At 38.9% G+C, this 24510-nt stretch overlaps 1 protein-coding gene across 6 annotated transcripts in view; it reads right to left on the bottom strand.

Annotated features, from left to right (window-relative positions):
* LOC140736115 (disks large-associated protein 4-like) overlaps window positions 1–24510 on the bottom strand; it is an 835615-nt gene that overhangs the window by 149201 nt on the left and 661904 nt on the right. For all 6 annotated transcript variants that reach the window (XM_073061900.1, XM_073061903.1, XM_073061899.1 and 3 more), the window contains 2 exons: window positions 7084–7231; window positions 6717–6957 (listed from right to left, as the gene is read on the bottom strand). In XM_073061900.1, coding sequence (XP_072918001.1) covers window positions 6717–6957; window positions 7084–7231 — 389 coding nt within the window. The remainder of the gene's footprint in view (window positions 1–6716; window positions 6958–7083; window positions 7232–24510) is intronic.

Genomic DNA, 24510 nt, shown 5'->3' with positions numbered 1-24510 from the left:
ATATATTAACAAGTACACTCATAATGTAATTGGTGATGCCACCATGAATCTCATCAATTATTCAGTTATAAGTATACAGATTTAGTGCCATTCATGGTTCTGAAAATCAGTATTAAATCCAGAGTAAGGAACATCAACATTTCTGCTTCAAACTCTTAAATGTGAATTAATTACGTTCTATCTGCCACCAATTTAGAAACTGTAAAATTAGATGGGGAAGTTAACATTGCTGAAAGCTACAAGGCCACCTGGGGCTCAGCTGTAATGAACATAATATTTCATGGTAAACGGTGCGAGGGAATTAAGCATTATCGGATCTCAAGCTTCTTGTAATCTATGAGACTGCTCAGCTCAAATGTTATTTTTACAGTGTAATCCTCTCGGTTTCACTTTGATGTGCAACCTGTGTAAAATTTAACTGTGGCAAACATCACTATTTACTAGCTTCTCAGAGTATCTTCGTGTAATGAGCTAACTCCTTTACTCTATTGAAGCAAAATCTCAATGAAGTACACAGAAGAATGATAAATGGATACCAAATACAAGAGATTCTGCAGGTGCTCGTCATCTTGAGCATCACGCACAATGTGCTGGAGGAATTCAGCAGGTCAGGCAGCATCTATGGAGGGGAATGAACAGTTAATGCTTTAACTGGAAAGGAAGGCGGCAGAAGTCAGAATAAGATGCTCGAAGTGAGGGGGAAGTTGGGGGTGATGATTTAAGAGAATGGGAGGGGTTAGGTAAAAGAGGTAAAGGGATGGAGAAGAAGGAATCTAATAGCAGAGGACAGTGGACCATGGAAGAAAGGGAAAGAGTAGAAGGGGAACCAGAGGGCTGTGATGGCCAGGTGTGGAGATGAGAAAGGGTGAGAAGGCAACCAGAATGGGGAATGGAAAAAAAAAGAGGGAGAGAGGGAGAAATTACTGGAATTTGGAGAAACTGATATTCATGCCATCAGGTTGGCAGCAACCCAGAGGAAATATGAGGTATTGCTCCTCCAACCTGAGTTTGGCCTCATCATGACAGTACAGGAATGGGACATGTCACAATGGGAATAGCAAGTTGATTTGAAATGGATAGCCATGGGGAGATCCTGACATTTGCGGTGGACAGAGCGAAGGTGCTCGACAAAATAGCCCTCCCACCCCCAATCGAGTTGGGCCTCACCGATGTACAGCAGGCCAAACGAGGAGCACCGGATACAATAGATGGCTCCAGGTGAAATGTCGCCTCATCAGGAATGAATATTGAATATTTCATCAGCGATGACTTTCCAATTCTTCACTCCTATAAGCTAGTTCACACTTTGCAAGCAGTTTGTCACCAGTAGATTCAAGATTCAAAGTACATTTATTATCAAAGTATCAAATCTCAGAATACAGCTCTGAGATTTATCCTCCCCCAGGCAGCCAAGAAACACCATGAAACCCCGTCAAGAAAACATCAAACATTCAATGCGTGAGAAAGAACCAATTGCGCAAACAGCAAAAAGCGAGTGAGCTACACATAGAACATCAAACCAGTAATATTCAGTTTAACTCAGTCCAGTGCTGCACCACTGTCCAATGTAGGTCGCAGGGCCATGTTTTGCCAAAGTGCCCCAGTGTAGATTAATATAGCAGTAAAACCAGTCAGATCTTATGAAAGATTATTAACCTGAAAAAAATAATGCTTTTTTCATTCTCTTCAGGTACTTTTTATTTACAAAATTTTCTTTTAAAGATTTCCAGAGTCTTCTAGAAAATATTTAATTAAATACTTAACTGGTAGTTGGAAGTGATAGCTGAATAAGTACAATGAGATTCCTTCAACCAATACTTCTTGTTGTTGTTGGTATTAATAGTGATAGAATGGTTGGCTTTATTGAGGATCTGTAGAAGTGCTAAATTGCTAGAGAACTGTTGTCCTTCAATTAAAACCTTCACAGTTGGACATTACAAATGTCATGGTATTATTTGAGAGTGTGCAGGGTATTCTCTTGAAACTTGGCCATTATTTATTTATTGAAATGCAGCCTGGAACAGGCCTTGCTGGCCCTTCAAGTCACACCACCCAGCAACTGTTGATTTATCCCCAGCCTAATCACGGGATAATTTACAATGACCAATTAACATCCTAACCAGTAGGTCTTTGAACTGCAGGAGAAAACTTACGCATTCCACAGGGGTGGATGCACAGACTCCATACAGGTGAGGCCGGAATCGAACTCTGAACTCCAATGCCATGAGCTGTAATAGCAAAGCGCTAACCACTATGCTACCGTGACACCCATTAATCCTTCCACAATCAACTTGAACAAAACTAATGATCACAATAATATTCCTATCTGCAAATTAGGTTTTAATTTTCAAGTATTATGACTCATCCTCAAATCAAGCTTTTAACTTTGGAAGCTGCATTGGATTACAAAAAAATCAAGAAAGGCAATGGTATTCTGCAAGGAAGAAGACTGAAGTATCTTGCTTCATTCAATCTGGATATTTTCTTGTGATTCTTCAGATCATATTTCTGGATGAACTGCCAACAGTCCATTAGTAAATAGATTAGAGCAAAGAGAAATATCATAAATATTAATAAGCAATCTTTATCATTAGGAAAATACGACTCATTCAAGTAAGATTTTCAGAAAGTTTAAAACCTTCCTTGCACTGACGAAAGCATCCTTGAAAATGTTGGCAGTAGCCAGTTGACAGTTTTAACTGGCATCAGAAAAAACCTTATCCAAAATACTGTCTTTTGAAACATTCAGGTATCTATCAGTCAATGATGTACCCTTGTTACACCTTGAAAGTTTTACAAAAGATTTTTTTAACTTATACTTGGCAAGGAGGTTTAAGGTGCGGACATAATTAGATCGAGATAGCTCATCAGCACTCAGATTTGCTCTAGATTCTGGCTAAATATCCAGTTATGCCTGTGGAACACCCACACTCAAACATCCTGCTCCACTTGATTATGTATGTCACTGCATAAATACAGATAGAAGCGGAGGTGTTTACCTTATACTGTAAAAAGCACATAGAATTTAGGCTGCACTATGCAAATTGATTTTACAACTAAACGCATGCACACTGACACTAACAGCATCACGATTGTTATTAACAGGAGGTTAAAATAGGGACAGAACAGTTACATCCTTGTTTCTGTAGGACTCCATTCGGTTATGATTTCACAGTCATCCACGTGAGTAATTCACTGGTCAAAGCAGGCTGCAGGTTGATGCAGGACTGGAAAAGACCCAACAAGGTGAACAGTTTCACCACTTTATTTGTGGGTGAGCACCGTAGTGTTACTCCATGTCCTTCAAGACACCTTGGTCACCTTCTGTGGCAGGATTTCTCCCTCTTCTGACTGTCACAACTTCTTAAGCCCTGCATTCTTATTGCTTAGATTATTGGCATCAGTTTCCTGGAAATGGAGTCCTGTCACTGAAACTCTTTTTCCCCACCTACTAACCATGTTCTGGTGGGGGATAACCCCAGCATATCCATAACACCCAGCTATTATAAATGTCCAATAGGCATGCCAAACATGACATTGCTAGGATCACCCAGAACTAAAAAAATTCCTCCTGATCATTACTGAGATCAAGTTGACCTCTCCACTTCCTCTTTAGTTTCAGCTAGGCCCCCAAACAGTAGGCCAGCTACAGCAATTTTCACCGGGATATATTCCATGCACCTGCTCTATTGCAGATGATAAAATCGCACAATGAATGGAGCAGCTTTTGCAGCTCGGAGAACGGTGAGTGTTGTAATCATCATTATTGACTGATATATCATGTGATCACCGAAGTAATCTGGAGAAAATGCGGTTAGAGGCAGAGTTATGTTATATAGGCTTCCCGTATCCAATCCGATCACACTTGGCAAGCGTGGGCTAGAATAGCCAAAGTCACCTCAGTGTAACCTTGCAAACCTGTCGCTCACGCAGGTTTCATGTCTCATTCATACACCCAGCTAAATTAAGCCTCACGTCAAGTTCTAATATACTGATACATCTCTTAAAGTTACATCAAGAAGAGGATGCAGTGTTTAATAAACATGGAAACATACACCAGCTTCATAGTAATAATAAATGTATACACACAGATGTAATAAATTCTGTTAAAATGCCCCATATTAAGTTGAATGGTATATTAAGCATGCATAAATATTTAAGTTACAATTGTGAAAAAAATCCTAGCAAACACTTTGAAGCTCTAACACTGACACTTTGAATTTCCACAATGCCGATTCTTATTCCGGTAGGATATTACTTTTTTTCCCCTTCTGACTCCTGCTAGGATGGAGTCCTTTTCCCAATAATGTCTCTTGTCCTATTCCCCCTAGAATAACTGATTCCTAAGTCTTATTGTCCTTAAGAATATTTGTAATCAGAATAAGATCTTTATCAATTAATATGTGTACTGATAGCACTGTAATAGAAATAACTCCCTTTACAATCACAAACAGTGCACAGAAAACAATATAAACTAATTGGTGGTATTTGGTTCTGCCTTTTTGATTATTTTTAAGGGTTATTTCCTCCTTATGTTGGTTCTTTGAAATGCAAATTCACCTTATAATAATCTTTTATTCTGCAGTAGGCAATATTAAAATTCTCAGCCATTGCTCATACTTAACTTTTTAATATGAGCTTTGATTCATAAATAAGTTTTACTTTTGGCATTCAAATTACCGCTCTGTCCTGATGTGAGTAAGTTGTGTGTTCTATATTTGCATCAATAATGAATAAGTAATTTGACAGTTCTGGTGTAACAAGGAGTAACTCTGAAAACCTTCAATTGGAGTTCATCAAATTGGCAGGAAGTGAGTAAGCTTTGAGCTTTCGGTTGAAAATTCCAAATCGTGTTGCAAAGCCAAGCTCTCCATCTGCCCCACAAAGGGCAATATGTGTCAGAGTTATCAGAAAGCTTGGCTTGATTCACGCACATGTCTTGCAGGAAAAGAGGTAGAAATTCAGCTCTGACAATTAGCACCCAGTGATGCCCAGATACCCATAACCGAGCATTATATGATACTTCTGAAATTTGGTTCCGATGATTTTGGTGGAACCAAATTCTGGTAGAAATATTAAGCATACATACACAACTATATTGATGGTGTTGAGGACTAATTTCCACCCCATGTGTCCTAAATGTTTATCCTCTCCTGGGCAATGGTCTGATTGAATGTTATAGAAACTGTCTTGTTAAATCAGGCAGATTCCATAAAGGATGAGTGAGTTGTTCCACCAGATTTCTGCACAGCAAATTGACCCATTTCTCCATTGCTGAGAGTAGTTTCATAACACATTGACAACATAATTTGTGCAGGTTTGTAAACATTAGTTCAAAAGATTTTTCGGACATGTAGATTAGGCAGCAAAATGACAAACTAGCGATAACATCAAAATAATGGCCCAAGACGATGCATCCAGTGATTTTCCAGATCTCCTTTCAGTAAGGTAACTGGCATCCACTTGTTACTCTGTCCGATGGCACTGGGTGAGGTCGAAAACTTGCATGGTTCAACATCCATCGCTGCCACCTCCCCCATCACCTTTCAAACACGATATTCACAGAAGCTTTTGATGTGATATGTCATGACAACCTTTTGGCTTTTGCTATAACAAATAATACACAAATATATTGTCCAATGGAAAAAAAAGCTTACTCTGCTAAACAACAGAATTCCACAAAGTAAGCAAATATAACGTCCCGCATCTAAACTGGACATCGGTAAAGAGTAAACGCAAAGAGAATAATGTCCACTGTGCATCAATATTACAAGCAATGCCTTCAGAAGAGCAAGAGAAAGTATATTTATATCATTTATTTCATCATTTAAAAAGAAATAATATTTTTTCTTTCATGAAAATTGTAAATGCTTTGTTATATCACAGAATCAGTACATGTGAGGACATAAATTATTAAATATTACAATGTTGTACTTTGCAATGCAGCACATGACCGCCAATACCAACATTTTTCAAACACTTTAAAATCCAGTCCAAAGCTCAAGCCTTGTAAGCATGTAACAGTCTCTTCAACACTCAGTTAGGATGAGATGCACATCTCATGGCAGTATAGCAAGCAGATATTCATGCACCACCGACACACTCCTCCGCCATGTCTTACATCCATATAAATAGATAATTTAAAATTTGATTTTTTAAAACCACAAAATCAATACTGAATTTATCTCACTTTCCCTTACTGAAACATGAAGAGTAAAAGATTCATGCATTATACAACTATATTTCAAGGACTATATTTGCATTCTACATTTGCCTCACACAATGAACTAAACAAATATCAACATTGCTCGAAACTCACGAACACATCAAATCACATTAACATTTACACTATTTTCAGCTTCAATGGAAAAGAAACATAAACATCATTAAAGGCCATCATTTTTAAAAACTTCTAACTCATTAATTTGAAATACTATCTGCAAATTGAATAAATCATGGCTCCCCTGGGATATGATTCACTTCCTGTCCATGAGGGTCACCTCCTTCATATGGATATTTAATATTTTTTTGAAAGATCAGTTCGGCTTACTGTCAGGATTCAAATAATATCCCAGGGACCTTCATGCTTTGTCAGCTGTTATCTGATGAACCAAACATTTCTGTGCTCAAAATAGCCATAAAATCATTCAGACGGCTCATCTTTGACCATTTCAAAGTAGGATAATCTACTTAGTGGTAGTGAGAGTTGTACTTACTGGTGTTGGTTTGCATGGTTCTAACTGTGGTGGTTAAAGGTGGGGGAGACACTGAACGGACAGATACATTGTCATCATCCTGAGAACAGCCAGCCTGGATTGCTCTTAGGTAGCTATGACTTCTTGAGCGGAAGCAGCCAGGTATGGGCAGGTCCAGAGCATCCACTGCCTGGGAATCCACCTCATTGAAGACAGATTCACAGATATTTTCATATTGATTGCTATATTCCATTTCTTGCTCCTTTAAGGAAAGCACAGCAAAGTGAAATGAAACGAATTGCGTGGAACATTGACAAAATCCAATTAGTTCATGTCGACACTTTCCTAATTGTCGTTGTTTACTTCCAGAGTGGAAAATAATACAGACCTGGTTAACAGGGTTGGATTTGAGGGTGTCTGTGCTTCCCATATCATCTTCATTCCATCCATGGAAGTTGGGAGAGGTCATTTCTACCATATCCAGGCAATCGAGACTCCTGTGGATGGACTCACTCACCGATGAGAGATAGCTTTGGCTGTACAAAGTAAAGCATTGAAGACAGCTTACTAAAACAAATCTTTGCATTTGCTACATTTATGGACATCGACTAAAGTGAAAAAAAAAAACAGAATCAGGTAGAATGCATCACATAGAAACTGTCTGTTCAGGATAAGTGGCAAAGAGCTGGATTTTATCTGGGATCTCCAGTAACTTCTGCAGCAGGTTTTTGGAACAAAGCCCAGGTCAATGCAAGGCACTGTGTGTAACCAGGAATGCTCATGCATTCCTCCACCCCCACGATCACACTGAGGTTGCATGAACACAAGGCCGAAGACAGCAGACAGAAAGGTTCCTGGACCAGCTAACCACAACAGTTCCGCTGTGCATTAATTGGCAAAATAGGATCTCATGTTCCATATAAATTTCTTTCAAACATTTACACTTAAATTTACCTCAAAGAGGAGTTCAAATGTACAGGTGGACTTAAGAAGTGAAAGAAGTATTTTACCTAATGTGGGCTAAAAGCTACCAATCTGTAATAAATGATAGTAAAGTGATATTGACCAGAATACTAGTTTCTACTGATTGTGGAACAAACATTGTGGTGGCACGTTAGCACTAGCTGTAAGATTGGGGTTCAATTCCCACTGCTGTCTACAAGGAGTCTGTACATTCCCCGCCATGAATGTGCAGGTTTCCGCTGGGTTTTCTGACGTACGGATAGGATTAGTAAATTGTGGGCATGCTGTTTTGGTGCCAGAAGTGTGGCCACACTTGTGGGCACTTGGCACAACCCTTTGCTGATTTGATTTGATGCAAACTACACAGTTTAACAGCTCGTCCAAAAAGTCTCATTTCCAACCAGTCAACATTCGCTGATTCTGGCGTGGGACTTGAGCCCTTGCTCTCTAGCCTCAAACCAAGTGAACTATAATTGACACACTTTCAAGCTGTGCTCGCAGTGCATTAGAATTGTTTATTTAACCCAACCTAGTTTTACAGAAGTTAACTCTAACCCATGTATTTAGAATGCATCAGCAGTATATTTCAGGCACAGATCGTATCACCATCTGTATATTTAGAGCTGCAGAATCAAAAAAACTCAAACATGGTTATAAGTTCAGATTCTTATTCAAATAACATTGGGCACATCTCAGCTTTAAAAAATCCTGGAACAAAAATAACAAAATGGTGGCAGCTGAAAGCTTGGCGACACTTGCAGGTGACCCCCAGCACACCCCGGGGCGGTGTTGGTTGATTAACGCAAACAACGCATTCCGCTGTATGTTTCGATGTTTCAATGTACATGTGATAAATAAAGCTGATCTTTATCTTTCTAAAAAATGAAATGGAAGCTCTTTTGCAAGATATGCTGCAAATAAAGAGGGAAACTACAGTGCAGGAAATTGTACGGTTGTGTACTTCAGCAGAAGGAATAAAGGCGTAGACAATTTTCTAAATGGGGAGCAATTTAGAAAATAGGGGCTCAAAAGGACTTGGAGTTCCTCATGCAGGATTCTTTAAAGGCTAACTTGCAGGTGGAGATGGCAGTAAGGAAGGCAAATACAACGTCGGCATTCATTTCCAGAGGATTAGAACATAAAAGCAAGGATGTAATGCCGAGACTTTACGACATTGGTCAGTCATAAGTCCTTTTGAATATTGTGAGCAGTGTTGGGTCTCATATCTAAGAAAGATGTGCTAGCATTGGAGAGAGTCCAGAGGAGGTTTACGAGAATGATCCTGGGAATGAAAGAGTTAAACTATGAGGAAAGCTCAATGGCTCTGGGATTGTGCTTGCTAGAGTTTATAGAATGAGGGTAAATCTCATTTAAAGCTACTGAATATTGAAAGGCCTAGATAGAAAGGATTTCCAATAGTTTCCAATAGTTCTATATAACTGTTTCCAATAGTGGGAAAGTCTAGAACCTGAGGACACAGCCTTAGAATTGAAGGGCGTCCATTTAGAGCAGAGATGAGGAGGGGTTTTCTTTACCCAGAGGGTGGTGAATCCATTAATGGTGTGGAGGCCAAGTCATTGGGTATATTTAAAGTGGAGGTTGACATGTTCTTGATTAGTAAGGGCATCAAAGGTTATGTAGAGAAGGTAGGAGAATTGGGTTGAGAGGGAAAATAAACCAGCCACGACTGAACGGCAGAGCAGACTCGATGGGTCATGACCTAATTTTGCTCCTAGGATCAATGTCAATTAATACCTCCGATATTCTTAGACAATTAAAAGCACTAAAAAGCTATTAAAATCTAGAACACTAGTACAAGTGTTCCATTGATCATTAAAGATACACAATAAAAATCTCAAAATGCTGGAGGAACTCAGCGGGTCAGGCAGATGACAGGTGAAGCCAGGTGAGGGGGAAGAATCAGTGACATAGATGTATTTTGATAATAAAATTTACTTTGAACTTCGTATTTTGAACTTTAGATAGGTGTGTGGGGGGTGATGAAGTGAGAAACTGGGATGTGATAGGTGGAAAAGACAAAGGGCTGAAAAAGAAGGAATCTGATAGGAAAGGACAGCATCTGCACAATCTCTTGTGTTAGTGAAAAAATTAAGTAGATATAAATTAATTCAATTAAACATTATACTTATATGTCTGCCATGTACCATTTCTCTCCTTTGAAAATCAAGGGCTATTGAGCAGAGTTTCCAACCTAAGTGCTAGGCAGTCGGTGTTTGTTCACACACTCTTGCTGGACTTCATGAGGAGTCCAACGATGGAACAGGATTAGCCCATGACCGGAAATCAGCTCGGCTGAAGTCCGAGACTTCCATTGCTGCACAAAGTTCCAGAACTCAACCAGATGCACAGATATTGTCATTGTCAGGAGAGTGTAATCTTCAAGGGGCAACGAGATGACTTGTTGGTGGTCACCAAACGTTGCCTGAGTGATGCACCACAAGTGATGTGTTTCCAGTTTGAATGATTGCCAGGCAGAAAGAAGCCTCTATTTGTTCGTCCAAACTGCAGAAAATAATATGAGACATTTACCATCTGGTCCCAGTATTCACAAATCTGGCCTGAAAAGATGTATTGCCTAAAGCAGCAAGAACGAATTAAAATATTTTCACATATTGCAAAGATTCAATCATTCTGTTCAATTGGGCTGGATGATTCTGAAGTTCAACGTATGCCATTCATATTATTCAGATAAAATTCACTATTCCTGCAGTCTATAAGTGGAAATCTGCTAAACTTACAAAAAATGGGTCATATTTGATTAGACCCTTATTTTAACACATCAACTGAATTCCATGAAGCAAATTGCTGAGAAAATCGGGTGAGCTTTATAATGAACGAATTTTGTCCTTAGAGTCACACAAGTCAAAAGTTACATTTCCCTCCCTGTGCACCTTTGTCTATGATGATCTGAGCTTTATCTGTTAATTCAACAGAAATTCCTGAAGGATCCCATGGAGTTAAAAGAGAATGGAATGGTGTGGAGCGCACTTCCATTGAAGAATGCAGGTGACATCACCATGTGATCAATTCCGTAGTTCCTATTCACCACAGAACCAGCAATGGACCAAAAGATTTAGGTGGAGAATCGTCTCCACAGTGGAATTTCTTTGTAATCAAAGAGGATAAACCGACTGAAATTTAAATTGAAGGTAAGCCTTAATTAATTTGAGACTTAACTACTCAATATACATATAATATCAGTCAACGGAAACCCAAAACGTTGCAAATGTGAATTTAACTCCTGGATTTGCATTTCTGTGGCAGGTAACAATGAAAAATGCACCCTGTGCTCTGTATTTAGTTGTGCTTGCTCACTCAGCAATCCATGTTATTTGAAGTTTTAACTTCATGGGGAATTAAATCTGACGTGATTTATGGAAATGCTTTGTGTTTGAAGTAAGTTACAAATTCCTGTGAGTTTCTACTTAATGGAGTTGACAATAAAATTTGTCAGGTGGAGAAAATAATATATCTGACAATAAATGAAAGTGAGAGGTTACCTTGTGTGAGAAAGCAGAAGCCAGAGGAAAAACACTTAGCCATAATGAGAGTATCCATGCTAACACAAATGCAAACAGCAATTCCAGAAAAGGAATTAACGGAACACATAAATTTTAATCAGTCAGTCGCTGGTTTTGTAAAAATAGCTTAGGTCCTAGAAACATAAGAAGCAGAGAGAGCTTCCATGTAATGGGAAATCAACGAATGAGCCTTTAATGAATTGATAGAAAATGTTTTGCAGGAAGTTGTAACCATGGCAACATAGACTCTGATAGAAATGGCCTTAATTATCAACAGAAAATATATTGGAAATACTCAGCAGGTCAGGCAGTAACAGGGAAGAGAAAGTGAAGTTTGCATTTCAGGGCAATACTTCTTCATCTTATTTGACGCTCTCTTCTTCATGGGAAATTAAATCTGTCATGATTTATGGAAATTGTCTATGCATTTAAAATCTATGTTGAAGTTCTGTGAATTGCTAGTTAATGGCATAATATGCTAGAAACAGTATGACACCTAAAGAGATACATTAAGATGGCATTACATGATAGGCTTGCACCAATTAGATCCCTCATCAGTGAAAGTTGACAGCCCAAGGCCAATCGCATGGCGTACATTGTGTGTGTAAAGACATTCTTTCATTAGCAACACACACATAAAATGCCCGAGGAACTCAGCAGGTCGGGTAGCATGTATGGAAGGGAAAACACAGTTGATGTGTCAGGCTGAGACCCTTCATCAGGACTCTTTTTTTTTACTCATTATTTACTCATTTTTTATTTGTCTGCAATCAGTACAATGGTCACAGTATTTGGGCTGTGGATTTGGGACAGTACTTGGGCCAATCGAGAGAGATGGAATCTGTCTTATACTGGCATTTTGTTAGTATCCTTGGACCAAAGCCTTCCATGCCGAGGTGAATCCTAATCAGAGATGTCAGTTTGCTTGTCTGATAACACAAGACTATCACCACCATACATTTACCACTTTTATCCAATTTGACTTGTATTACAAAGGGCCAATTTATCATTGAAATGGTTGTGAAGTCCTTCACAGGGGAAGTCAGTAGCTGTTAAAACCCGTTGTTAAAGCCCCATCATTCCCATAGTTGGCCCCAGGTTTCCAAAACAGACATTTTATTCCAAGCTGAGCTCTAGCAGGAGACTATCAAGAAGAGCAAAAGACTCAAGAATATGCTCAAAGCCTCCTTAGAAAAAATGCCACATTCCCACAGATTTCTAGATTATAGGCCCCAACTCCTCAAAGTTGGGAAAGAACATTTTTGAAGACACTGCTTATATTGGCTCTCTGCAATAGGAACAAACAGAAACTTATTTTAAGTAATGGAATGAAGGCACTGTCTTACAAATATCCACCCACCCAATCTTCTTGCTCCATCTGTGAATAAATCTATAGTACTGATTCATTAGTCATCATCAAAACCCACAACTCGAGTGGAAGCAACACTTTTGGTCTGAGGAAAAGGGGACATCAATGACGATGGCAGCAATAATGAGTGAGACACTAGGAAACCAGACCCTAAATGAAAGAACACACAAGCTGACGTATCGACTTTTGCATGCAATCTGGGGTTACTTTATTTCTAAGCGTAATTTAGAGAGTTTTTTTTTAGAACCCTCATCTTTGTATTTTGGCTAAGATGGTGCTACAGTGGTCTGTAATAGAAGGAAGATAAGATGCACCTATTCCTACCTCTGTCATGGAAAGAGATTACCAGATAGAAAGAGGAAAAGGTTCAAAGACATTGGTAAATACAGGGATTGGTATTGTACTTGGAGGGGTTGTTGACAATAGCATGGGGAAAAAGGGGCTGCCTAAATAATTTCCTCTCTTTCTTTGCCACCTCTCAGTTTGAAGCATGCTAATGATAGGAAATTCTTTAGGGCATATATCAACATACTAATCTCATGAATTAGGCATAATATTATTTATATACATACAATATGTTATGAGTCACAGTATTATAGAGAGGTTTAACTTTATTTAACGAATACTTCATATCATTTACTCTCTACATATGCTTTGTCAGGAAAAATAGAAAATTATTGACTTTATCGTGATGTATACTCTGCAACTTTATTTGATAAATGCAATATCTTACTTCATTGGGTAAGACAATCATAATCACTGAAACACTGATGTCAGGAGAAGAACATTAATTCGTCACACTTATCATCACTTTCACTAAAGCGATCCTTCCAGTTCAGTATAAAAAACAATTTGGATATTCAAGATGCCAATTTAGCATTTCATCAACATACTAAATCCAATTTAAAGGAACATGATTTGCATCAGTAGACAATGTTTAAGGAAATCCAACAGTCGAGGTTTTAAAAATAGGACAGTTATATAGAAGAAGGAAGGATAAATAAAGGGGAAAATCTAGGAAGTGTATAATTAGAGTTGGGTCTGTTACTTACATGGATGAAAATCACCAACACGCACAAGCTGAGTGAAATGGTTTATGTGCGTGCTGTAATTTCAATTAAATGCATTAATTATGATAAAATGTTGTTTTGAAAGATCTTTCCTTGTATGAGTGCTAGAAGGAAGTACTCTGTGTGGATTCTGTGTCCAGTTTGTGAAATTCTGTTAGACAGCTGAAAGCAATCACGTAAAAAATGTAAGTGAAATATTCCAATATGAAACGAACACTACTGGTCTTCTATATTAAAGACACAATGCTTGTATCAGGAAGCTTATCTCTGAATGCTGCATGACAGTTTTATCAGATGCTTTACTGTACTTTTCAGTCTTTAAGTGGCAGCTCAAGGAAACGAGATTATCATTATCCTTGAGAAAAACAATTTTTCAGCAATGGAATTGACAAAACAAGTGCATGGAATTAAAATGAGAATTTAATCCCCATGAAAATGCACTTGTGAAATAAATGTTTTTTTACTCCGGTCCTAAATTCCAGAGAAAAAAAAGATTGCATGTGGTGACTTCCAGCAATGTATGTGCTGCAGGCAAAAAGCAGCAGCAGAGTGTGACTCTGAGAGCCGTCAAACAAAGCAGGAGTGACACTGAATGTTTCAATAAACTGATTGTGTTCCATTTCCGCACCCTAATATTTATAAATGACTGAAACAGAGTCTTCAGAGAGGAAGGAAATAGTACAAAAATTAATTATACGGAACAAACCTGCTCTCTTAAATCTTTAGTTCACTGATTTCTGACAGCTTTTTCTTGAGAAGAATTTGAAAAGCTCTTCAAAAATTTCAATTACCAGATCTGCTTGCTAACTGAAGAAAAGCATCCCCTAGAATTTAAAGTATTAGTTTCAGGTACTCAGTGAAAATGCATATATTTATCTCTGTTGTCAATCCTGCCTCCTCTTGGCTGGGGACTAAAGGATAAATCAAGAAGAAATTAATAAGAAATAAAGATCATAATTATTAGCTCTTATCTATCGGACCAGCTGGTTTGGAACAGTTGAGAGCTTGAATGTAATAGATGAGCAAAATTGGATTACATTGAATAAAGTCAGAGTTGCTTTTAAATTTCACTTGAATTCCAAAGTATTGGGAGGAATTTTTCAGCTAAATTTATGTCACCTTAAATAACTGGTACTTCTGCGATTAGGCTATCAAATATAGAAGACCAGGACTTAGTGACAGATGATGCCACATTTGTTTTTATGTTCTACTGCTGGAATCCTAATGGTAATACCTGGTCCAGCTGAAGTTCTCCAGCATCATGCTAGGAAATTCTCACTCAGATCCTGCACCCAGTCAAACCTAATGTAGGATCCCAGATGGTGTTGATTTCAACCGAGGTTCCAGACCATCAGAGTAGAAGTCAAAGTTCAAAGTAAATTTATTATCAAACTACAAATATGTCATCATATACAACCCTGGGATTCTTTTCCTTCCAGGCCTACTCAATAAATCCATAGAATAATAACAATAACAGAATTAATGAAAGACCACACCAACTTGGGCGTTCAATCAGTGTGCAAAACACAATAAACTGTCCAAATACAAAAGGAAAGAAATAATAATAATAATAAATAGACAAATAAACACCAAATATTGAGACCATGAGATGAAGTGTCCTTGAAAGTGAGTCCATTGTTGTGGTAACATTTCAGTGATGGGGCAAGTGAAGTTGAGTGAAGTTTTCCCCTTTGGTTCAGGAGCCTGATGGCTGAGGGGTAGTAACCATTTGAACCTGGCGGCATGAGTCTGTCACACCACTAGTTGCTTTTATATTATTTTACCTTAGTTTTTAATCATTTCCTTATGTTTGTAATTGTATTATATTTTCAAATTTTTAAACTTTTTAAAAAGTTTTTTAAAATGTCTAAAGTAATAGTCTTTTCAACGCCTGGAATGTAAGACACAGGTACTAATTATTAACGTTCCTCACCCCAGCTTGCTTTCAGTCAAGGCGTGGCAAAAAGCCATGGCGACAAGTTCTGCATCACAACATCTAGCCAAGGTCTGATCACTACATGGACCAAACTGTCTGACTTGGAGGTGGACGAGGCCAAAAAGACTGACCTCTGCAACTGGCTCAGGTAAGTATGGAGAGACAGGGACCGTTGAACTTGACTCCAAACAGGTCCACGGCAATCCTATTCAGCAATGCAGGCATCATACCATTATTTGGCATCATAGACTTTACACTTTAAAGGTAAAACACTTCTCTTTATTTTTGACTGAGTACGTTTTTAAGAGTATAATGTTCATTTATACCATCATTAAAGTAAACCTCACAGAAAATTCAGAATACAGCTGTCAAGAATGTTATAGAACATATATATCTCCACAACATACAGTAGAACATAATATAGAATACATATGTCACAGGAACAGGCACTTTGGCCCACAGACTAGTGCCAACCTAATCTCTTTTGTCAGCACATGCTCAATATCTCTCTATTCCAGGGGTTCCCAATCTGGGATGCCAGATGGAATTTCAGGGGGTGCGACAGAGAGTGGCTTGTGTGCTTGAGTGACAAGTCACGAGTCATCACTCAGCCAGCTGCCAGTGTGCCTTGAGAAGTGGTAGTAATGTTTGTCCCAAGCACACTCCAGTCTCCCGCCGCCCAAGTCGAGAGAGACGTAAACTCACTCCAGTCTCCCGCCGCCTGAGTCAGCGTTGAGGAGTCTCATCAGTGTTACCTGGGAGTTACACCTCAGAGTTGAGGAGTGTCATCAATATTAGCTAGGTTACATCTCAGAGTTAAGAATCATCTCATAATGCCAAAATCTTTATACATCCCGAATCAACCATTGAGTAACAACTTGGCGTTAAAACCAAACCCGCAGGTAGTAGGTAAATTATTCAATTATAAAATGTTAAAAAGCCGCATTTTGATAAAAAGCAGCTGAAGTCATTCATTCGTATTTGTCTCAATGCATTAAAGAAGTTTTTGAATTTCATTTAAAAGGTTTTTTTCTTGAATCGTTGATAATTTTGAATTGTGTTAGTTGAGGAGGTATCATGGTTAGCACCGAGGACTTTGAATTGTGTGATGGGAGTTCATATCTCCGGTAATCATCACAAATAGGTGTGTAAATTCAGTAGAGAGTAGCCTAATAAGTCACGTCGCGTCCCAGTAGCATTTCCACTTGACAATTTGTCTTGGCGTAACTGCAGATAATGTCATAATATAATATTCAAAAGCGTATTTCTCACAGTGGTTTGCTATAGGCATGTCTGGTTGAGTAAAGCAGTCATTCCTGACTTAGTCAGATAGTTTTTCTCATATTAGGTCATATTTTTCTCTTTACCCTTAACCCTTCATCATGTCAAAAAGAAGGAAATGGAATGATGACTATGTGTACTTTGGTTTCACTTGTACAACAGGAAATGATGGCTTGCAAAAACCCCAGTGCATTCTTTGTAGCGTTCTGTTTTCCAACTCAAATCTGAAGCCATCCAAGCATCAAGAGCATTTCAGGAACATGCCTGGCGGAACTGATGTTGAAAGACATGATGTTGGGTCATTGGAAATCAAAAGAGCTCGTTTTGATTCAGAAGGAACTCTTCCAAAATTAGGTTTCATTTCTGTTGAAAGACCACTACTTCTTGCTTCATACCAAGTGGCATATAAAGTGGCCAAATCCAAGAAGCCCTATACAATTGCGGAAGATCTCATCAAGCCATGTGCACTGGAAATGGCAACAATTATCTTGGGCAAAGAAGCAGGAAAAAAATTTGAACAGGTGCCTCTATCAAATAATGTCATTCACAACCAAATCAGTGATTTGAGTGAAGTTATTTTGGACCAACTCATCTCAGATGTCAGAGCTAGTCCACTTAAAATCTCTATTCAGTTGGATGAGTCAACTGATGTCTCTAGTTGTAGTCAACTCATCACATTAGTGAGGTATGTCAATGATGGTGCTGTGAAGGAAGATTTCCTGTTTTGTAAAGATCTGAAAACAAACACAACTGCAAAGGATGTGATGCAGCTGGTGAAAGACTTCTTTGCCAAACATGATTTAGATATCAAAGTCATTGGTTCTGTGTGCACTGACGGGGCACCTGCAATGCTTGGAAATAAATCTGGCTTTTCTGCATTGATGAAAAAGGAGATTCCAGATTTGCAATTTACCCATTGTTTTCTTCATCGGCATGCTTTGGCATCAAAAACATTGTCTCCAAATTTGAAGAAAATTCTTGATACTTGTGTGAAGATCATCAACTGGATCAGGGGGCGTGCTTTGAACCATCGCATCTTCAAATCATTTTAAGAGGATCTGGGAAGTGAGCATTCAGTTTTGCTTTTCCACACAGAAGTCCATTGGTTGTCATAAGGACAAGCTTTAACCCGCTTCTTTGAGCTGCGGGGAGAAATCGAATTTTTTCTGGAGGAGCATGAATGTGATCTGGTTGGGGCAATGGAATCACAGGAATTCACCCAAATGCTGGCTTACTTAGCTGACATTTTCACTCGTATGAATGACCTGAGTGTTTCTCTTCAAGGAAAAGGTATAAACATATTGAAGGCTTGTGAAAAGTTGAAAGCCTTCAAAGAAAAGTTACGTCTTTGGCGTCGAAGGATGGAAAGAGGCAGTCTCTCAAATTTTCCTTCACTAGAAGAGATGGTTGATGATGCTGGATCCATAACTCCTACTGTGCGTGAAGAAATTGTGGCTCATTTGGAAATGCTGTCAGAATCGTTTGATGGATATTTTGCTGTTGGAGACCTGAAAATTTCAGAAGAATGGATCATGAATCCATATTCCTACAATTTGGAGAAAATGTCAGATGATGAAGAACTGAAGGAAGATCTTACTGATTTGCGGACAAATCGAGCTCTTGAAATACAATTTGAAAGCAAGACTTTGGAGGAGTTTTGGTGTTTTGGTGTTCCCAAGACTTGGTGGAAAAGCACTCCATGTCCTCATTCCATTTGCAACAACATACTTGTGTGAATCTGGATTCAGTTTTCTTTTGTCAATCAAGACAAAATCTAGGAATCGCCTGAATCCACAGGCAGACCTGCGGATCGCAGTCAGCAAGAAATTTCCACGTTTTGACAAAATCATGAATGAGAAGCAGGAGCAAAGAAGTCATTGAATTTTATGTTCACAAACTGGGATTGATTTTACTGTTTACAATTATTTCTGGATAAAATAGAATCTAATTGCTCAATTTATATTTGCATTTTATGCACTGAGTTAAAAGCTTGTATTTTTAAGTTCAATTTGTTCACCCACAGAATTGTATGTGGTTCAATATGTGGTTCAAAAATTAGAAATTAGACTTCTTCATCTTCAAATGTGATATTACTTTTGTAGGGGGTGTGACCATGAATCAAACATTTCCTAGGAGTGTGGGGCATAGAAAAGGTTGGGAACCACTGCTCTATTCTCTGCATGTCTACATGCCTATCTAATAGTCTCTATCCAGTCAACATCCTGGTAAATCCCTTTTGCACCCTCCCCACAGCCTCCACATCTTTTCTATAATGAGGCGACCATAACTGAATGAATCACAATGTATCATGACAACCTTGCATTCTTCTCTTCTGCCTCTTTTTGTTTCGATGTTTTGGCAAGGTACATAATGGCCCCCTTCAAGAAGAGAGGATAACCTCTACATTGCACTGAATCAGATTTGGAAGCATAAGATGTGAATCATAGTTGGCTTTCTTAGGTGGTAACACTTGCACATTTTTAAAATATGTTCTGGGAACAGATTTAACAGAATATTTTATCTCATTACACCATAGAAGCAGCTGTTTAACTCTGTCTGATGGTGACAGGATGGCACCATCCTAAATGGGATTAATTGCCCAGCAGGATCGAATTGGAACTTAGATCTGTGCTAAATTTAATTTTCTTCTGGAATGAATGCAGTGCTACAAAGACCGTCAATGTCCCTGGGCTCGGGAAGGGGAACATTGACTTGTGGTCCAGTCCTGTCTGTTGGAGAGGGACACTTGTTGGAAACAGCAGACATTGTTTGTATTAATTTTGAAATGATTAGGCTGCAAAACTCACTGTTCACCAGAGCCAAATTCAGATTACTCGTTAGATTGAAAGCAGCTCTCTACTTCACAGCAAAATCCAAACCTCTATGTTTAAAAAGGATAACCATACCAACTCCCTGGCTTCAGACCCTTTAACAATAATACGCAAACAGAGCTCAGGATCAGGTTGCAAATAACTATTTAGAGATTAGTTTTATTTGTCACCTGTACATCGAAATATCAAAATAAACAGTGAAATGTGTCAATGACCGAGGGTGTGCTGAGGTCAGTCCGCAAGTGGCGCCAACATATGCTACTAACTAAGCTTAAACCGTACCTCTTTGAAATATAGGAGGAAATTGGAGCACCTGGAGGAAACAATGCGGTCATGGGGAGAAAGTATAAATGCCTTACAGACGGTGGCAGAATTGAACCGAGGTCATTGGTGCTGTAACAGCAATATGCAAACTGCTACATGACAATGCTGCCCCTAAAATTGTCTCTTTACAACAGGCATGCTTATCTATATCTGAATCTGGAGAACACAGTCACAACTAAGAAAAAGAATCTTATGCCAACCGCCTGCAATACAAGTAGCATGCTCTTAAATATACCATGTTGGGAAATTGGAACACTTGATGTCAATACTTTATGACCCCTGGTGGTGGTTTTGACTCAATGCATGAACAAGTTGACATGAAGACTGAAGATGAATCTGCAGCGAAATAAATTAGTGACCTTAAGAGAGAAGCTGAAAAAAAATTATTAACATGATACTTCAGAACAACAGACTTTTTTTGGTATTCTTATAAATATTTAGACTTTTTTGGTTGAAATAAATTGAAATTTGAAGAAAATGCTGGTGACCAGCACTTTTACCACTGAAAGCATTCAATCAGCTATACCAATAAAATGAAATTTCTCCTTATTATAGTCCCAAATGGCTGAGCTCTTGTTCTGAAAGTATGTCTCATGGCTTATTGATTGATTGAGATACAGCAGAGAATAGGCCCTTCCAAAGCTTTCAGCCACACCGTCCAGCAATCTCTGATTCAGCCCTAGCCTAATTATGGGACAATTTACAATGACCAATTGACCTACCAACCAGCACATCTTTGGACTGTGAGAGAAAACGCACGTGGTTACAGGGAGAAGGTACAAATTTATAGAAGTGGCAGAAACTCAATTCTTCTGTCAGGGGAATTGTCTTCTTTCCAACAAACCTGTTAATCTCTTAAAGAACTTTTTATAGTTTCAGTAAGATCTCCTCTTATTCTTTCAAACTCTAGAAAACGCAGACCTAGTCTGATCAATAACTTGAGAAATTCTGCAACCGCTGGAAATCCAGAGCAACACACACACACAGACACACACACACAAAATGCTGGAGGAACTCAGCAGGTCAGGCAGCATCTACGGAAATGAATAAACAGTAAATGTTTTGGGCTGAGACTCTTCTTCAGGACTGAATGGGAAGGGGGAAGATTCCAGAATAAAAAGTTTGGGGGAGGGGAAAGGGGATAGCTATAAAGTGATAGTTGAAGCCAACTGGGTTGGAAAGATAACGATCTGGAGAAGGAATCTGAAGAGGAGGAGAAAGGGAAGGAAAAGGGAACCCAGGTGGAGGTGATAGCCAGGTGAGAAGTAATTGGCCAGATTGGGGAGGGGGAAGGATTTTTTAAAACTGGAATGAGAAATATATATTCATGTCATCAGGTTGGAGGGTACCCATACGGAATATAAGGTGTTGCACCTCCACCCAGAGGGTGGCCTCATCTTGGCACAAGGGGAGTCACGGACTAACATGTTGGAACAGGAATGGGAATGGGAATTAAAATGTTTGTTGCACCTGAGGGTGGCTACTCAGTCTCTTCTCATACAGAAACACTGCTGTCCCTGGAACAAATCAAGTGAATCTTTGCCTGGCTGACTTCATGGCAAATATATTCTTCTTTAGGTAAGGGGACTAAAATTGCAGTATTTAAATCCTCTCACAATAAGGCTGCCATACTATTTGTCATCTTAATTGATTGCTCTGACTGCATTATGCCTTCAGTTACTTGTAAACAAATGAACACATTGATCCTCTTGATTCACAAATTCTCACTAATCTCTCAATATTTAACATTTCTGTTATCTGTACAGGAATGGATAACTTCATTTTATCCCGCCTTCTGTTGCATCTACTGTACTTGCACACACCCAACTAGATCAAATCTCCTTGAAGTCTCACTGTCATAAAAAAGAGGGTATCAGTATGAAGGAATTTTAAATGAGATCAGAGGGATGAAGTTCAGTTACACAGAGAATTGTCGCTATCTGCCAGAGGAGATGGTGAAATCAGATAGTTACTATGTTTAAGAAGTATTTAGACAGACACTAAAACAGGTTGACATTATAGGGTATGGACCCAACAAACCAGGCTAACAGGCAAAAAAGATAGCATGGATGTGGAGCATCAAAAGGGCCTGTTTCTGTGCTGTACATTTCTATGACTCTAAACCTCTATATCTTTCTCCATACGAACATTCCCACCGCAGTTCAATATCGTCAACAAACTTGAAAATATACGATTTTTTCCCTCAGCCAAATCCTGTCAGCGTTTCAGGCCAGACCCGCTACTACAGCTTGACTGTACTGTTTTCTTAGATGCTGCCTGGCCTGCTGAGTTCCTCCAGCATTTGTGTGTGTTGCTCGGATTTCCAGCATCTGCAGATTTTCTCTTGGTTGTCTCTTATATCCAGCTTATTTACTGTACCAATAACAAGCCAATTCAAATAAACACAAGATAAGTAAGACTGATAATTGTGGAAATTGAATTAATGTGTTTATCAAGCTATTGTCCATTTCTTTGCACCTACTCTATCTCAATTCAGTGCTGAATGGTTGAGTCTCTGTTTAATATCACGTGGATCACCAAACTTGTTAAGTTTTACCTCAGAACAGATCAAATACACTGTAATACGCTGAGTAAAGATGAATTCTTGGAGCTGATAGCATGGGCAGTAGATCTTCTACCTTATTTTATGTAAAATGCATAACTCCAAAAAAGTAAAAGAACAGTTGTCACCTTAGTATCTTGGAAATTCTTGTTCCACTAACGACAGCGGCCTACTCAAATCAGTTAGCATGATATGATACCCTCAAAGTGAATACAACCATTGTTGATATTAAAGACGCTGCAGTTAAATTCTGGAAAGGGCAGCCACCACGGTGGGCATGGACATTGTGGGCTGAAGGGCCTGTTCCTGCGTTGAACTGTTCTGTGTTCCGACAGTGAGCAGTACACAACTGATCAAATCTGCTGCACTGCATTTTTCTTCAACGCTATTACCGATGTGAAAAGCATTGAAGAAACGCTTCTGGTGACGCCCAAGTACCTGGAATCACAAATTGGTGTCAGAATGTGATTCAAGTACAATACATCTTGGGTGACAGCCCCATTAATCCCCATCTGTGCAGAGATTACTTGAAGAGAACTGAAATGTTATAACAAAGCCAACATGCTGGGAGAGGCAGCATTTGAGAGCTAGTTTCCCATTTTCTGAACAGACAACATCTTGAATCACTTCTAATTGGATCCAATGGCATTTCCTTATATAATTTATCCCACATGCTCGTTCTGTCTTGAAATATCAATACTGATGTCCTTTACATAATGCCTTTAACATAGAAATGTTTGCCAGAAAGCTTTTAAGACATTTTATTTGTAAATAAAAAGGATACAGCCAAAAATGCTGGCCAGAATTCCCAAAATCCTGATCACTTGGGCTCTATGAACAGTCATTTCGATGGAGAGCAATGTATAAGGAGGGAATTCAAGACTACATGTCCCATGACCCATCTGCATGATGACAATGTTATGAGCTTCAGAGAAAGTAAGATGATCTAAAGCAGGGGTATCATTATTCAATATCTACCTTGGCAGTGTATATTCATATCTGACAACAGGTCCAAGATCTGTGCCTAAGTGGTATTGAGGCACTGCTATCTGGGCAGCCCACCAATTTCTCCAAGTGCAGAACAGAGCCGGCAACATTAATCCAGACCACTATCCAGACTACCTGAGTATCAGAGAAATGGTGACACTTATCCAGAGTGAAACTTAGGGGCTTGCCTTTGTCCAATGGGAAATTAGAAACCCAATAATTAAACCATCTAAAAAATGTTTGACTTTCCTCTCTATTAGCTCTTGAAGGAAACTCCAGCCATCCATCATGAAGGTCCCCCCATCACCCAGGCCATGCCCTCTTCTCATTGATCATCAGGGAGGAGGTACAAGAGCCTGAAGGCACACAACTCAATGATTCAGGAACAGCTCCACCACCCAATTTCTGAATGGACTTTGAACCCATGAACACTACCTCACTACTTTGTCGCACTATTTATTTAACTTTTTAGTACATATTTTTACTTCTCACTGTAATTCACAGTTTTTATTATTATTATGTATTGCAATGTACTGCTATCACAAAAACAACAGATTTCCGACATATGCCAGTCATATTGAACCCAATTCTGATTGATTCTAATCGATTACAACTTTGAAGAAAAAATCTGCAGATGCTAGAAATCCAAGCACCACACATAAAATTAGTCTGGATAGTGGTCTGGATTAATGTTGCCGGCTCTGTTCTGCACTTGGAGAAATTGGTGGGCTGCCCAGATAGCAGTGCCTCAATACCACTTAGGCACAGATCTTGGACCTGTTGTCAGATATGAATATACACTGCCAAGGTAGATATTGAATAATGATACCCCTGCTTTAGATCATCTTACTTTCTCTGAAGCTCATAACATTGTCATCATGCATTTTGTGTGTGTTGCTTGATGCTGTGCTTAATAAGTTATATCTTTATGCTCAGTGAAAATAGGAAA

Source organism: Hemitrygon akajei, chromosome 11, assembly GCF_048418815.1.
Source record: "Hemitrygon akajei chromosome 11, sHemAka1.3, whole genome shotgun sequence".
NCBI classification, from domain to species: domain Eukaryota; kingdom Metazoa; phylum Chordata; class Chondrichthyes; order Myliobatiformes; family Dasyatidae; genus Hemitrygon; species Hemitrygon akajei.
The sequence above is the reverse complement of the archived record's forward strand: the minus strand, read 5'-3'. Positions and strand labels throughout refer to the sequence as shown.